Source organism: Lepisosteus oculatus, chromosome 8 (genome assembly GCF_040954835.1).
Source record: "Lepisosteus oculatus isolate fLepOcu1 chromosome 8, fLepOcu1.hap2, whole genome shotgun sequence".
In the NCBI taxonomy this organism is placed as follows: Eukaryota; Metazoa; Chordata; class Actinopteri; order Semionotiformes; family Lepisosteidae; genus Lepisosteus; species Lepisosteus oculatus.
The window spans coordinates 48,337,814-48,352,459 of record NC_090703.1 but is presented as its reverse complement, the minus strand read 5'-3'; the positions used below and the strand labels follow the sequence as shown (position 1 = coordinate 48,352,459).

General features: G+C 50.8%; 1 protein-coding gene across 4 annotated transcripts in view; it reads right to left on the bottom strand.

Annotated features, from left to right (window-relative positions):
- Positions 1–14,633, bottom strand: part of LOC102695009 (connector enhancer of kinase suppressor of ras 2) — a 103,076-nt gene extending 88,443 nt beyond the window's left edge. For all 4 annotated transcript variants that reach the window (XM_069193667.1, XM_069193668.1, XM_069193669.1 and 1 more), the window contains exon 1: positions 14,326–14,633. In XM_069193667.1, the coding sequence (XP_069049768.1) occupies positions 14,326–14,389 (64 nt within the window). In that variant the 5' untranslated portion in view covers positions 14,390–14,633. The remainder of the gene's footprint in view (positions 1–14,325) is intronic.
- Positions 14,634–14,646: the final 13 nt, after the last annotated feature.

The following is a 14,646-nucleotide window of genomic DNA, read 5'->3' as shown; positions in this document are numbered from 1 at the left end:
GTCATCAGGAAAAGTTGGGACCAGAGCATCCCAGACTCCTGGAACCTTTGTCCAGTGCCTGGCAGACTTGCAGTGACGTCACTTCATCCAACACAGGGTCGCGATGGAGCCGGAGCCTATCCCAGCAAGCAACAGGCACAAGGCAGGGCACACCCGGGACGGGACACCAGTCCATCACAGGGCAGACACACAGACACACACACTCAAACTAGGGGCCATCTCTTTGCAGTATCCAAATTAACTACCAGTATATTTAACCAGCATGAATAACCTACTCGGATATATTTTTGGACTGTGGGAGGAAGCTGAAGCAGTCAGAGGAAACCCATGCGAAACATGGGGAGAACACACAAACCCCACGCAGAGAGTACCCCAAGTCCGGAGGGGGTGCCGCTCCCCACTCCTCCAATCATTGCTCAATCTCCCACAAGTCGCCGTGTTGCATTAGCATGACTGGGTCTGGCAGGCGGGCGTGTCGGAGAAGCACATCTGGAACGCAGAGTCTGAAGCTTTTCTCTGCTCTTCACCGGGATTTCAAATCTAAAATCCTCAGCAGCTAAATGCTAGATTTGGTCATTTAAACCATCTGAACCCTAAAAAGATTCCCGGAAAACCGCAGTGTCCTAGGGCTCCCCACTCCACGACTCTGGTCAGAGCACTGCTGTCCCGGACAGGATGAGCGAGAAAGGGGGCAGCCGACCGGGGGAACAGCCAGAGGGGGGGTGCACAGCACGGCCCGGGCAGAAATCTACCAGGCTGGGGATTAGTCAGAGCTGGGGAGGGGGGGCAGAGCAGATGAGTCCTTTGCTGCTGGTATCAGAAGATCTGAAGTGAAAGATATTTTGCGGAGCAGCTTGTTTCGCAGGGATGGCGGCGGTGGGGTGGGCAGGGGGGTGACACAACACTGATGAGTGCATCACTCTGGGCTGTTTTTAACAGCGCTGACATTTAAAAAACAACAACAACAAAAACATGGCCGCTACGCTAAAAAACAAAATATCCTGTTGCATTTTATGTCCGCTTTGCCTTTTTACATGTCTGTCTGTGAAACAAAACCCTATGTGTTACGTGGTGAGTTAACAGTCGCAGTTAATGCAAAGTAATCCCTCCATCAGAAACTCCATCATCCTTGCTTATTCCCAGTAAGGGATGCAGCAATCCAGAGCCCATTCTGGGAGCACAGCCAGGACGCGACCCTCCTGTGTCCCGGGGGGCGTGCACACTCAGACACAAGAGCCAGAGCAAGCACACAGGGACAGTTCAGGGATCGCAATTAACCCAGGCAGCTTGCCTGTGGAGGAAGGTGGGAGGGATCGAACCCAGGGCTGCACCCAGAGCCACCTGAGAGTCCTCTCCTTCCCACATGAGAAAGATCAAGATAAGAGCTAAGATCACTTGATTGGCCGTATACAATTTCTTGCATTAGGAATTTGTCTTTTCGCCGACCCCAGCTTGCTCTCCAAGAGACACAAACGGCGCCCCTGGAGCAGCTGGGGTTCAGGGCCTTGCTCAGGGGCCCAGCGGAGTAGGATTCCTCTGCCAGCCGCGGGATTTGAACCCACAACTTTCCAGCCACAGGCGCGGATCCTGAGCCACAGAGCCACCGCTCCGCCCCTGTTTTCGGTTGCTATATCCTCCTGCCTCCATATCTCTCTCTCTCGCCTTCTCTGCCTTCCCTGCCCTGTGTCTGTTGCTTGCTGGGATACCCTATTTCGGAAGAAGAGGTTAGAAAGCGGGTGCGTGCGTATCCCTTTCATTCTTGCACCCTTCCAGTCTTTCTTCCTGCCGACTGCTCAGGGCTGGTCGGTGCCGCCAGTGTACCTCCATGTATACCCAGAATTCATTTAGAGCCACGCCTCTCCTGGCTCCCCTTGCCGATGCCTAGCTGCAGTCTCCCCAATAGGACGTGCAATAAAGAGACTAATTTAAAAAAAATATATATAAACATCCACCCATTACAGGCGGCTTCATCTCCAGGAGCCAGTCGCTCAGCTCCTTGCTGGGCCAGTGCTGCCAGGGTAACTGCTCTGTATTATCCAGACAGCCCTTGAGATGGGATCTCCCTGCCCTAGCTCCGCAGACTGATTTGCTGTCAGACTGCAGCGCGCTCCATTGTCCCGGCTGCTCCAGAGCCACGTTTCCTGGCGGGTCTTGCGTTTGTGCTTCTTGGTGTCACGGACGTCCAAAGGGACTAACCGTGGGGAGCAGGAGAGCGGAAAAAGACCCATATGCGTAGCGGCGAGACGGGAAAAAGGCCCGGGCTCGTAGTGCAAAGAGTTCAGGAATGCCGTATAGAAACCTATGCCCTCAGGGAGCGGACGTGGGGCGCCCTGGTGCTAGGCGGGTCTCAGGACATCCGAACGTCAATGCTGAGCGAGGACAGAGTGCAAGACCCGGAAATATATAGCCCAAGGGAAAGAGAAAGACCGGAAGGACAGCAGACCGGAAACTAGGGACAGGACAGAGAAGGAGCGCCCTCTGGCTGCAGAGGGCGTGACACTTGGGGGGAGTCTGGGAAATCTTGCCCTCCCTCGGTTTGCGTTTTTTTTACGTTCTAAAAGTGGAGCGCATTTATTTTCACCACAGCAGAGACCAGCGGGCAGCCCGTGCCACAGGACGCCACCAGGACCCCCACGGCAGTGTGCTGCTCGCGGCCACATCGGCTTGCCCTGGTACCAGTCTGGATCTACACTGGATGATACTGGAATTCCAGCCCGGTCTCTGAGGTCCGAGGGGCTGACTGCTGGGGGTGAACAGCCTTTGACAAATCATCCCATTAGCAGCTTCCTCAACGATAAAACCCATTCAATCATCCCATTAAAACCGCAGCGTCGCGTCTTGTTTCTGCCTTCTTTATACTGGAGGGGCTCGGAGCGCGACTCTCGTCATCTTTGCTGGTGCGCAGGACTTTGCATCCTGTGTCCTGTGCGTCCGCGGGCGCCCCCTCACTGTAAACCGGTCAAGGGTGATGGAGACCCTCCCGCCGTGACGTTGCTGTGGGGCGTCTGTCACCCTGGCTTCGCCGTCGCGCCGAGCGGCGGTAATCCAGACGCGAGTCGGGCCCTACCTGGGGGCTTCTCTTAACTCCACGGCATTCGGCCAGACTGCTTGGCAACGGTTGCTTAGCAATCCGGAGGAAAGGCAGCCGCTTCTCGGCGGCGCTCCCGTTCCTCGGGAATCGGGGGGCAGCCCCCGCGCCCGGTGACCGTGACGTCTGCTGTTCGCGTGACGGGCTTTTCTCCCGGGCGGGTGGTCGCCCTCGCGCCACTGCGCGTCCGCAGGATTGCAAGCTCAAAAAAAAGGGGGGGGGGGGGTCTCTATTTTCATCACCGCAATATCTGTTTGCACTGTATATCACTGACAGCGGGCAAAGTGCGTGCGGGTGGCCGGTGTTGCAGGCGCGTGCGGGGTTGTCCGAAGGGGATAATCTGAGTTAAAATGAATTAAACGAGTTTCAGCCCAGGATGATTCTCACCCCGAGGGGATTTCAGCAAATGGGTACCTACAGTAAAACCAGTCCTCATCTTCTAAAATAAGTTTACCGTTTCATCATTGTATTTTGAATCTAGTTGTATAATTTCAATTAAGGGAGGTTTAATCAAGCGGAACACTGCTGTATGTTAACCTACTATAAATCTGATGAGTTAATGGGCATGCATTCGCAACAAAACCTCCCAGTGGGTAACACTGATAGATTTGTTTGACCGTCTTAGTATATCAGTCATGAAAGGACGTTTGCGCGTTTCATAAAAACAGGTATTAGACGACAGGCTTTCTTCTATATGTCGCTAAACATTTCCTTACTTGACGAACTGAAGTCAGAGAGGCACCGGGAGTCACACCTCCGAGCTTCGGTAAACGATTCTGCCAACAGGTGTCAGAGGCATATCGGCAACTGGGATCCCCGTCCTTGACCACACTGCGACAGCACCTGGTCAGCGACGCTGTCACAACAAGTATAACTTACACCAGGGGCCGCGGCGACCCGGCAGAGCCGCGCTAGGAGAGGGGAGAGGCGTGAGAGGCACAGGCCGCTGGGGCTGCACCAGGAAAGGCAGAAAAATAACCGAGCCGCACCTGAACAGGAAAATAAGAGGGGGCAGAGGGCACGTACTGTGTGCAGCCAGGGGGGGAAAAAGGCCTCTATTTTAACACCGACACGGTCCTACTAGACTCGTCTGGAAGGAAGGAAACTGGAATCATCCGGACGGTAAGGATTCGAATTCCGAACCCGGTCCACAAAGGCTCGTTCCACGATCACGGGCCGAGCTGTTCTCTTTTCTCGTGCGGGCGCGCCGGCTCGCCGATGTCAGCTGAGAAATCGCTTCCGTTCTCACGTTACGTAACTCACAGAGGAGCACGCTCCTTTGCTACCAGGGGTGTAAAATCACAGTCCGCCGCTGCCTAATTAGCGCGCACACAGACGTCATAAAAAAAAAATTAAAAACACGAATGCGCGGCTCTTGTTCATAGTTTTTATCGCCGGTTGATCTGGTAATATCGCACATACCTTAGTTCTATTTCAACAACGAAACTAAACGAAAACTACCCTAACCTTCGTGATCTCCTCACCTCCAGACCTCTGAGACGTGGAGTAGTCACTCCTTCAGGCCCGGGAGTTAGCCTAACCCTAACCAGACCTGCGAGACTCCAGACTCCATTGCGAACAGACTGAGAATCGGTCCTGTTCATCAGGCTGAAGTCCGTGGAGAGTTTGGGAGCGACGCGTCTGTTTTCTGCGCGCACGAAAGACCAGGGAAGTCCTTCTCGCTGCGAGGATTGAGGGACTGAAAGCCCCTTGCACATGACACTCGGGTCCGCCTGAATTTCAATGTCAAGAAACAGAATGAACTAAGACTGTGTCCACTCGTACCTTGACAATGTTACTCTCTTCTGCGACGAAGCCACTCTTTCCTTGCAAAGGAATCTTGCGCCTGTTCTTGACGAAGTGGCGTCGTTTTGCAGTGAAGAGAAGTGATACACTTATTTTTATACTGTTTACTACATTTAGAGTGGAAGGCGGCTAGGAGTTCTCCTTTACAATGTAAAATATACAGTTGTATTCTAGAGAGCATTATCAACACGGCCCTGGTGCGGCTCTGTGCTCTTGTGAAAGAGGAACTCATCCTGTTTGAAGCGGCCGTGCTAGGGATGAAGGCGCGCCAGAGAGAGAGAGAGATCAGTGAGATGGCAGGATTAAAGAGAGAGAAGGAAACGAGAAGAAGGGGTGGGGAGTTTGAGGCACGGCTTGCAGCGCGCCGTGAATATGAAGGAGATCGCCAGGATTCCCACTACACAGCGCAAACCCCGCGGCGAGCGCAAATCCAGAGGCGCGGAGCTCTCCGGCTAAACGTGCAATTACACTTAACTAGATCCGCGCCGCTCGACTAATCCGTTTACAGACCGCGCTAGCTTTCATTGCAGAGCGACATTTCCTTCACAGACCGCAGAGTGCCAAACGTGCCAGAGGGAAAAAAAAATCCCAGTCTCCGCCGAATTTCTCGGACTGCACCCACAGCCTCGGGCCTGCCGCTGAGTGTATTTTCATACACGGCCGAGAGGTTTACCGTCAGACAGGTGCACGATCGGGAGAGGCCTTAATAATAATAATAATAATAATAATTGCTTACACTTATATAGCGCTTTTCTGGACACTCCACTCAAAGCGCTTTTACAGGTAATGGGGATCCCCTCCACCACCACCAGTGTGCAGCCCCACCTGGATGATGTGACGCTCCCCACACACCAGCTCTCAGTGGGGAGGAGAGCAGGGTGATGAAGACAGTTCATAGAACGCCTTGCTTGCGTTCTGACGACACAGCCTGCATATTCACTACGAAATATTTCAAAGTATGTGTCCAAAGCGAGGGAGAGAGGGGGGGGGCGCCGACATACAAATTGTTGGAAAAAATATTCTCTTAAAAAAACTTTTTTTTTTTAAAGAAAAATAGCAGGGATTCATTTGCCACCGGTGAAAGCGACACATATTTTGGTAACGGGAGGAAACGTTTTAAAAAAAAACTCCTGCGAGGGGATTCCCTGACGCAGAGAGCAGGGTGCGCAGCCTTCTCGGGCGGTTTAAAAGGACAACCTGACGCGCCAGAGGGGCACAGCGCTGTTGTGCTCATGAATATTTAGAGAGCTCAATCCGCCCACTGCGTTTCTGCGCTAATTCCGCATTCCCACAGTCTAACGCAGTGCGCCGTACTCTCCTGTGCCTTTACAATTATTTTACAGTACTTGCATTTTCAATCTGCCTTCATACGACATACTACAGCAAAATTCAGTACGCCCCGGGTCAAACTGCCCCAGTCTGCCGCTTATCAATGAAGGGGACGGTTCTGGGGTCGCGGTTATTCTGAAGTGGGACAGCTGGGAGGGAGCAACACCAGCAGCGGGGAGCATTTTCTAGCAGGAGTCTCGCCCAGTCCCCTGAATAAAAGCTTTAAACGCGCAATCGAAACGCAACAAAGACCATTTACTCAGCTTTTAAAGTTACAGCACCCTTGCCTTTAAATAAATACCTGTAAGAGTACAACTTAATCTAATAGATACTAGTTAAGGCATAATCTCTGAAACCAGAGTGATTTTGTTTGCATGTTGCAGAAAAACGGGTGGGGTTTGATTGATTTGATTGAGTTTTTAATTAGCGCAATATACCTTCCTCTGAATCTCAGGACCTTGCCTGTTTCACTAGGCCAAATGCATGCCTCTGAAGACCTGGGCAGACACAGAGACACAGGCCCTTCTCCTTGGGCATACACAGTGATTTGGAAGTTGAAGTGTCCATTTCATCTTTTTCTGCAGTATACGTGTGGTCTGTGGTCACCTTGTGCCGCTACCAAGCAATATTTTCAAGGGCAAGCAGATCCAAAAAGCCTACAATGACCTTGGTTTATCCTAAATCGCTGTTGTGTTTAGTCCTTACACAAGCTGAAGTTTACATGAATGAAACATTCTGGACTGCAGGGAACATTTTCTCTGCAGCACACTTATGTATTCATAAAAAGCAGGACACTTTTCAGAGCTGCAATGCCTGTATAACAGAGGTCTTTCAGCCCCGCTCTCCATGAATTTCCTCAGACCTTGCACCTCATGCTTGAAATGAACAGGAGTAAATTAAAAAGCCGAGAAAAGTACAGTAATGGAAAAATGCAGGAAAGAATTGAGACATTAAATTTGGGGTTTTCATAAGGTCTGTATCCCTAAGGAACTATAACAATGAATGGAGTTTCCTGGGAGGCACCATATTGGGCGTTTTGTCAATGATCTTTTATCTCTTTTCTGTCAGTTGAACTTTGGCAAGTCTGGGTACATCCAGAGTCAACCAGGCCGAGAGCAGGAGACCACGTACGGCTCATTGAACTGGGAGCCTGGAGACCAGGTCCCCCCTTCTCACGCCAAAATTTCACACTCGCAGCCGCCACGCAAACCCCCCCCTCCATGCCACGCACACTAAATTTATCTCGCATTTCCACGCCAGGCTGATGCGTATCCTAATGGCTTTTTAATTCTTGCCTAATAAACTGTTGCAAAAGGAAAGACCCACGACCGCAATCCCCGCGCCCGGCTCCAGGATAATCTGATTAGCGAAGCCCCGTGTGATCTTCCTGCTGATCACTCGAGACGACATCGCTGCGGCTGGGGATTACAGAGCTGGCACCCTCTCCTGCACCATCATTAACAAGCGCCTTGTTGTCCCTCCTCTGTTACTCTGGATCTGCCTGTATTGTACAGTACGTGCTGTATACGGCACTGGTTTTATCGTCTAATTTATTCGAAGTGCCTTGAGAATGGTCTGTATTGAAAGCTGCTATATATGAATACAATTGATTGATTGATTGGTTGGCTGGTTGGTTGCACTCACACAGCTCATTCCTCCTACCACTTAAAGCGAAGTCTGGAAAGTTATTATTAGTTCATCTACCTTTATCTGTTCAGTCTGTGATACCAGCCCCGATGTCAATTTTTTATCATGCAAATTGACTAGAATACAGTCTCAGACTCGATAGTCATTTGCAAATAAAATGGATAAGATTTCCCCACCCAGAATATTTCATTTGAAACAAACGTTAAGACCAACGAAAGACGTGTCCTAGAGCAGTTCTATGCATTTTGTACCTTTGTGTTTGACAGTGTCCGTAGAGTGAATCCGGGAAAATAATTATTCCAGAACTCCTGCCGATCACCTGCTCAGGAGGGTGTTGAAGCACGAATGTTCATCGCTCTGCCCCTCATCCAGGTGCAGCTTCACCACTGCCAGGGCAGCAGCTGGCTGGCCTATTCCAACGGCCCCTTCGAACTGCCAAGTGCAGACGATCAAGCTTTCGAACCTTGAGCCAGGGGGTGGGGGGCTAATGGGTCTAACGCCAAATGCTCACCTGTCTGATGTCAACCTCGCCGTTTGTTTGAAAAACCTTTAGAAAAACCCGTCTATGCCACGACACCAAGGGTATCTGCGTCCATTCTACCTGATGCTACCCCTTCGTGCAGCTGCCCTGCTGCCAGTGCTGTTGTTCTTGAGTCTCGCCATCTCATAATCAGTGTGTTAAAGGAGGAGCTGGGTCAGGGGCACGACGATGAGTTGTCTTGTGTAGGTGCTGGCCGCATATTGCTTAGCTCCATGTTCAATATTGGTAAAACAGCACTCTTAGTAGCTCAGCCATTAACGATGTTCATACGCTAGACGTATAGTAGTAGTATAGAAGCCCTGTAGTGTGGATGAAGTCAGCCTGACCCTGGGCTATGTCATTCGACCTGGGACTGTCCTGGTCCTGGGAACCTACCCACCTGCTGGCTCTTGTTATAGCTCAGCTCTTTTCTCACGGTAAATGAATCCTTATTGGACTTAAAAAGTCCCTTGGTTTAGAATCTTTGCTATTTTTTTTACTTAAGAAACGCAATAGCTAAAAGGGAACCTCCTACATGTTTAGGAACTGCAAATACGGGAGTTACAATTGAGAGTTCAAATTGGCTGCAATTGTGATGTTGCTCAGCGTGCCATCGAGTACAGACGTGAGGGTATCACAGACCCCAGGCTGAAGGTGTGTGTGTGTGTGAAGGAGGGAGAGGAAGAGGGCAGTGAGTCATCTTGCATGGTTATGGTCTTCATTTTAATTGGAGATTCGTCAGGAGCTTGTGTTTCTTGGGAGCTTTGGCACCAAATGAGTCACAGGGAATACAATTCAATTTCTGACAAACGGAGTCTCTCCAGTGCTTGTCCCTTCCGTGCCAGACTGATGGCTCCTAATTGAAATCATTCAGGAAGAAGGGGGAAAAAACTCACACCCTGCCTCTGTCGCAAGAGGCTCGGCTTTGTTGCTCTGTCATCAACACGAGGAAAAAAAACAGACAAATATGGTTCGAGCTAGACAGGCAATGCGTTCCCGAAAGAATTAGGCAGAAGCTAAGAAAAGAGGATAAGAACAGAGATGGGAAGCTTTGTTCCTTGAAAGGACGGAATTCTGAAGTCCTTGTTTTAAACATCTCACGGTCCACAACTGCCTGGAACCCACATAGGAAAGTATTCTCATTTAATCAAATGGTCACTTCAGTTAGGTTTCAGGTTAAACAAGATCCACCTGCCAACAGCAACTCCAGAGGTGTTTCATTTGCCAAAGTCTCCTTGTGTCCCAGATATGATCCTAACGGAAAGCTGTCTTCGAGCAGCAGTTTTGGAAACTTTTGGCATGCATGTTAAATCCGGGATATGACCTGGGCCTGAATTATGGAGACATGAGAGGCTCACAGCTTTAGAATACTCTGTCCCTGGCAATGACATCTGCTTTAAGAACACAGGGCAGTGACTGCAAAGCACACGAATGGATTATCTCAGTACTGCAGGGATTACAGGGCAGCTTTTAATATCTAGTGACTTGAGATCTGGAAATAAGGTCGATATGGACCACTTAATTGAAGACTTGACTCCATTAAGGAATCAGGGGCTCCGTCGGCATGGCAACTAAAGGACCCGTATCTCTTCGGGAATCAGTACTCGGGCAAGGACTCACGGGAACCCGCGAATCTAAAACCTGCGCCTACTGGGAAATGGAAAGCAGTGGTCAAGGGAAGTGCATCCGGACTTCGCTAGGACACAAGCTTCGCGCTTTGCCCGGTTCTCCTGTCACCTGGGCCGCGAGGGATGGAGGAGACCGGGCCACCAAAAAACGGGACAACATCTGCAGCTCTAGTTTTCTGTCTCGGCTCTGTGCTTGCGCGCGCGGGAGGTCATGCACACCCGCCAGGTCCTCTGTGGGCTCCCGGGCTCATGTGTGGGTTGAGCCTTCCCCACGGCTTCTGCTGTGGAGGGGATGAGAACTGAGTAAGGAACATCTGAACCGCTTTTCTAAATAATAATCGGATGTTTTTAAACTTCTGCAGCACTTTTCTGGGCACTCCACTCAAAGCCCTTTGCAGGTAAACAGAGTGATGAAGCCAGTTCAGGGCTGGGGGTCATTAGGAGGCCTTGACTGATAACAGCCAGGGGGGGATGTGGCCAGGTAAGACCCCTACTCTTTTTGAGAAACACCCAGCGATTTTTAATGACCACAGAGAGCCGGTTTTACATCTCATCTGGAGGACGATATGGAGGGTGGCTGGCCTGCACCCTTCCCGTCGTGACTGAGGCGGGCTCCGGCGGCGGCGCGCTCCGCTCGTGAGGAGTGCTCTCCCGCGCGAGCAGGGGAAATTAAAAGAGCTGCTCCTCGCGCTGCGCCGCTGCGTGCACCGGGGGGGGGAAGGTAAATCCCCGAACGTGGGCTTAAGCAACAGGCAAACGAGAGAGGAACGACGGCGGGGTTGTCAAGTAAACGGCGCCTTTTGAAATTGAACGTCGGGTTTTTCGTCGGATTTACACGTGCTCGTGTGAACAGAATTCCGGCCTGCAAATGTCACCGCCTGTTTATTAACGCTTTCAGATCGTGCTTCACTCCCGAGAGATGACCGAACCTTACTCGCCCGGCAACTCAAAGCATGAACACAGCCTGCTAAATGCGTGTGGATTTAATAAGACAGTGACGTTGTCTTCTGCTCAGAATTAGATCTGAGATTGTGACCATAGAACATCATCGACTTCATGAATTTCAAATGGCTTGTATATCGGTGCTAAATTTACGTGTATGAAAATGAATCTTTTTTTTTTCACTTATTTCTTCTGAAATTCGTGTCGTCGGCCTGTGATATGCCGAGAAAGCGAACGCTCTTCCGTGTGAAAGCCTCACCTGTTTCTCTTTCAACACGGCGGATCTGTCTCGACTCTGTCCTCGAGAGGGGTGGCCTGTGGTTCCGGGGATCATGATTAGACATGTCCAGGCGGAGACACCCCCCCGATCTGGGAGCACGTGTTTCTGGGTTTCACCCCAGCTCAGGCCTTCACGATTTCTTCGACGAAATGAAAACACAGCCTATGTGCCGGCTTTTATCGAGTGCCGATTGGAGGGTAGGGCTCCGAGGAGCGAGACTGACCGCCAACTGGGTCTCCTTCCGCTCTCTCCTCCTGACTCGAGCTGAAGCCCTAATTGAACCATCGAGCGTGCTCGACCGGAACATCTGGGGTTTTGTTTCTCGACTCCAAAAGTTTGGAATTTTCTGTCACTTAGGAAACGCGACGGAAACGGTCCGGCAGTTCAAGATAATCCTAAAATGCAGTCAGTTAGGAGATCAATGGCGTAACTGACTGCTGTTCTGGAACAAAACCAGGCAGGATCTCTCCTGGATCAGGATTGGGAACCGCTGGAATTACATATATGAGTGGTTTCTAAAATAAAGGGGTTAATGAAGAGAAATGTGTGGAATCAAAACAGCACTGTTACTGTTTTCAAACGCACGAAAAAAAAACAACGAAATTGGCTTACTCTCGACGTCTCCATGGCACGGAATGACGTAATTAATTCTCATTTGCCCGGGGGGAGTCTCACCCCACGTGCTTTACTACAATTAGTCCAACACATGTGTGCCTTCACGCAAGCAGTTCTGTTGCAACGTTCCTATGTGCAATGTAACGAAGGCAATATTGGGCTGCTCTTTCATCAGTTCGTACCGGGACTGTTTTAATAAAATAAAAGGAAATCGCGTCGATCCCTACGCTGAAGGATCAAACTATCAGAAATTAGGCCTAGAACGTTCGATTGAAATCAAGGAGCCCTCCCTGGGATTGTGACATTGTGCACAGGATCACAAGCGGGACTGCTTCTGTGACGTCAGGGCTGCCTTCAGCTGATCCACTGTAGGCATCCCTGGAGCTGCGCGCGCTGGCGCCGCTGGCTAAAATCGACGTCATGACATTCACACACACACGCCGTGGACTGAAAAGGGATTTTATTCTGGAAATCACAGGAATGTGAAAACTATAACACCCGGGGTTATAGTTCAGATGCGAGTGAGGCTCCGTAGTCAGAGAATTTGCCCAATTTAAATGACAACAGCGGCGCGTGTTGAGCTCGAGGGCTTGCGCGTGCTGGACTACAGCGCAGGCCTAACAGCCATTTCAGCAGATTTGAAAAGCCAGAATTTACACAGACCGGGCTGCCGTTTCTCCGCCAGGCAGCTTTCCGTGTGCACACTCGAGCAAAGGGCATTTATCTTTCAGCTGGGACCAACAACCATGTAATTTTCTGCTCAGAAAGTCTTTCCCTGGTTTCATTTGACCTAGCCAACTGATCCATCTCGACAAACCCAAGTATGTGAAAATATATGCTTCTATAACTCCCCCCCACCGACCCACGCTTTTCATTTTCTGTTACAGTTTAATTTTCACGGGCCGCAGTGCACTTCCGCTCACGAGCCAGGGTCCCCGCGCGCTCCAGGCGTGACAGGGAGAAAAGACACTAAGACACTACGACAGCGCCTGCGACCACAATCTCGTCAGAGCCATCCCTCTTAAACCAGATCAACACGGAATCTCGTTACCGAAGGCGTCGTCAGCCGCTGAAACTCGAGAGCCGGAGCCCACCGCACGCGGGCACGATGCGGGGTGTGTGTGCACCCCCCAACCCCCCATGTGTAAAGAAATGTGTTCAATAGCAAAGACCGTGTGCCCCCAGACCGCAGTATTTTAGCATCTTACGATCATCATCACCAACATTACCATATGACCTACTTTGCATAAGGTGTATTGAGACCGATCTGAAAGCCGAGGGCGACCGCTCTCCTCTTCACGACTGAAAAAAAAAAACCTCGAATCAGCCGACGAAACCGAAAGGAGTCGGTCTGTCGTTGCAACAGTTCGCCAGCGGGAGGGGAGGAGGGGGGGACCAGCCAGTTCGGGGTTCCCCCGAGAAAGACGAGAGGGGGAAAGGGAGCGAGACTTCAGACAAGCGGAAAGAGAAGATTGCAAACTGCGCTTTCTAAAAACATCCAAGTTGAGGAGCACGACGCCGTCTCCTCGCCGTTCCCCCCCAACACTCCGGCACCGCGATCTCATTTTATTTCCTTTAACGCGGAGTGTCGTGCAGGAGTCGACACTTTTTAATGCACACATGCCGTAATTGAATCCTTCAGCGACAGGCTGGAGTAATTGCTGCTTAATTGGGTCTGTGGCCCAATGCTAAAGCCTCTAATAGGAAAATTAGGATGATCTGTCTCGGCTTCCATATAAGGCGAGCCTGCTGCACTGTCCGTGGTGCTAAGGCTTAGCTAAATAGGATTGCAATAAAGGAGGGAGAGAGAGGGCGAGATGCAGGGAGAGGGAGAGACAGGGAAGAAATACGCTCAGCAAACTAAGCGGATGAGCCCAAAGCAGCAGATTTCGTATAAACACACACACACAGAACAGCTGCAGATGCGTCTCTGTCACGAAGCCATTCGTTCTGTAAATGGGTTGAAAGAAATGAACGCACACTAAGGAGCATCTCCTGGCGAGATCTCATCACCGTTTCCCCCAGCCCGGCGAGCCGCCGCAGCAGCCCACCTGATCTGCCGCTCACGGGGAGAGAGGGGCGCTCATTGATCGAACCCCGAACAACTCCAAATCACGCTACGCACACACACACGCTCTCTCTCTCTCCTCTGATTTGCACAATCGTATACCAGCCAGTGACTATAGTGGTGTACTACTGCCAAAACCATGTACTTCGAAATGCAAGCAGGGCGCCGCACAATAGTGTGCGAGGGTCTGAATTTAACCCCGCCAGCGTGAGGGCTACGCGTCTCTCTGTACACAGCTGGCCAGGGAATAACAACCTTTCACCTGTACCGTGCACAAAAAAGAAAGAAAAAAAGAAAGAAAAACAGAAATGCAATCACAGTCGAGCGCGGTACAATACATCGGAGGGAATTCATTTAACAGCATCCTAAGAAAAATGAAACCATAATTAAAAATTCGATTACCTTTCATCCAGTCCAATACCTGCTTGGGTGTCCATTTGCTTATAGGTTCCATAACCAATGCCATAATCGATAGCCACTGTTCTCGTGAATAAACGCCAAAGCGAACGTCTTCGTTTAACAAGCGGTTCAGACGCAGAAGCCGATTTCTGGGTAGATAACCATGTAATGCAGAGATAGCTGGAGCCTTTCAAAGCATGGCTGGTGCACTGGGCGAAGGCATGTGATGGTGCAATCCACGCGCGCACACACACACGCGCTCTCTCTCGCTCTCTCTCTCTCTCACTGGATCGCCGCGGCTCAGTCCCCTCCTGCCTGCCGCCC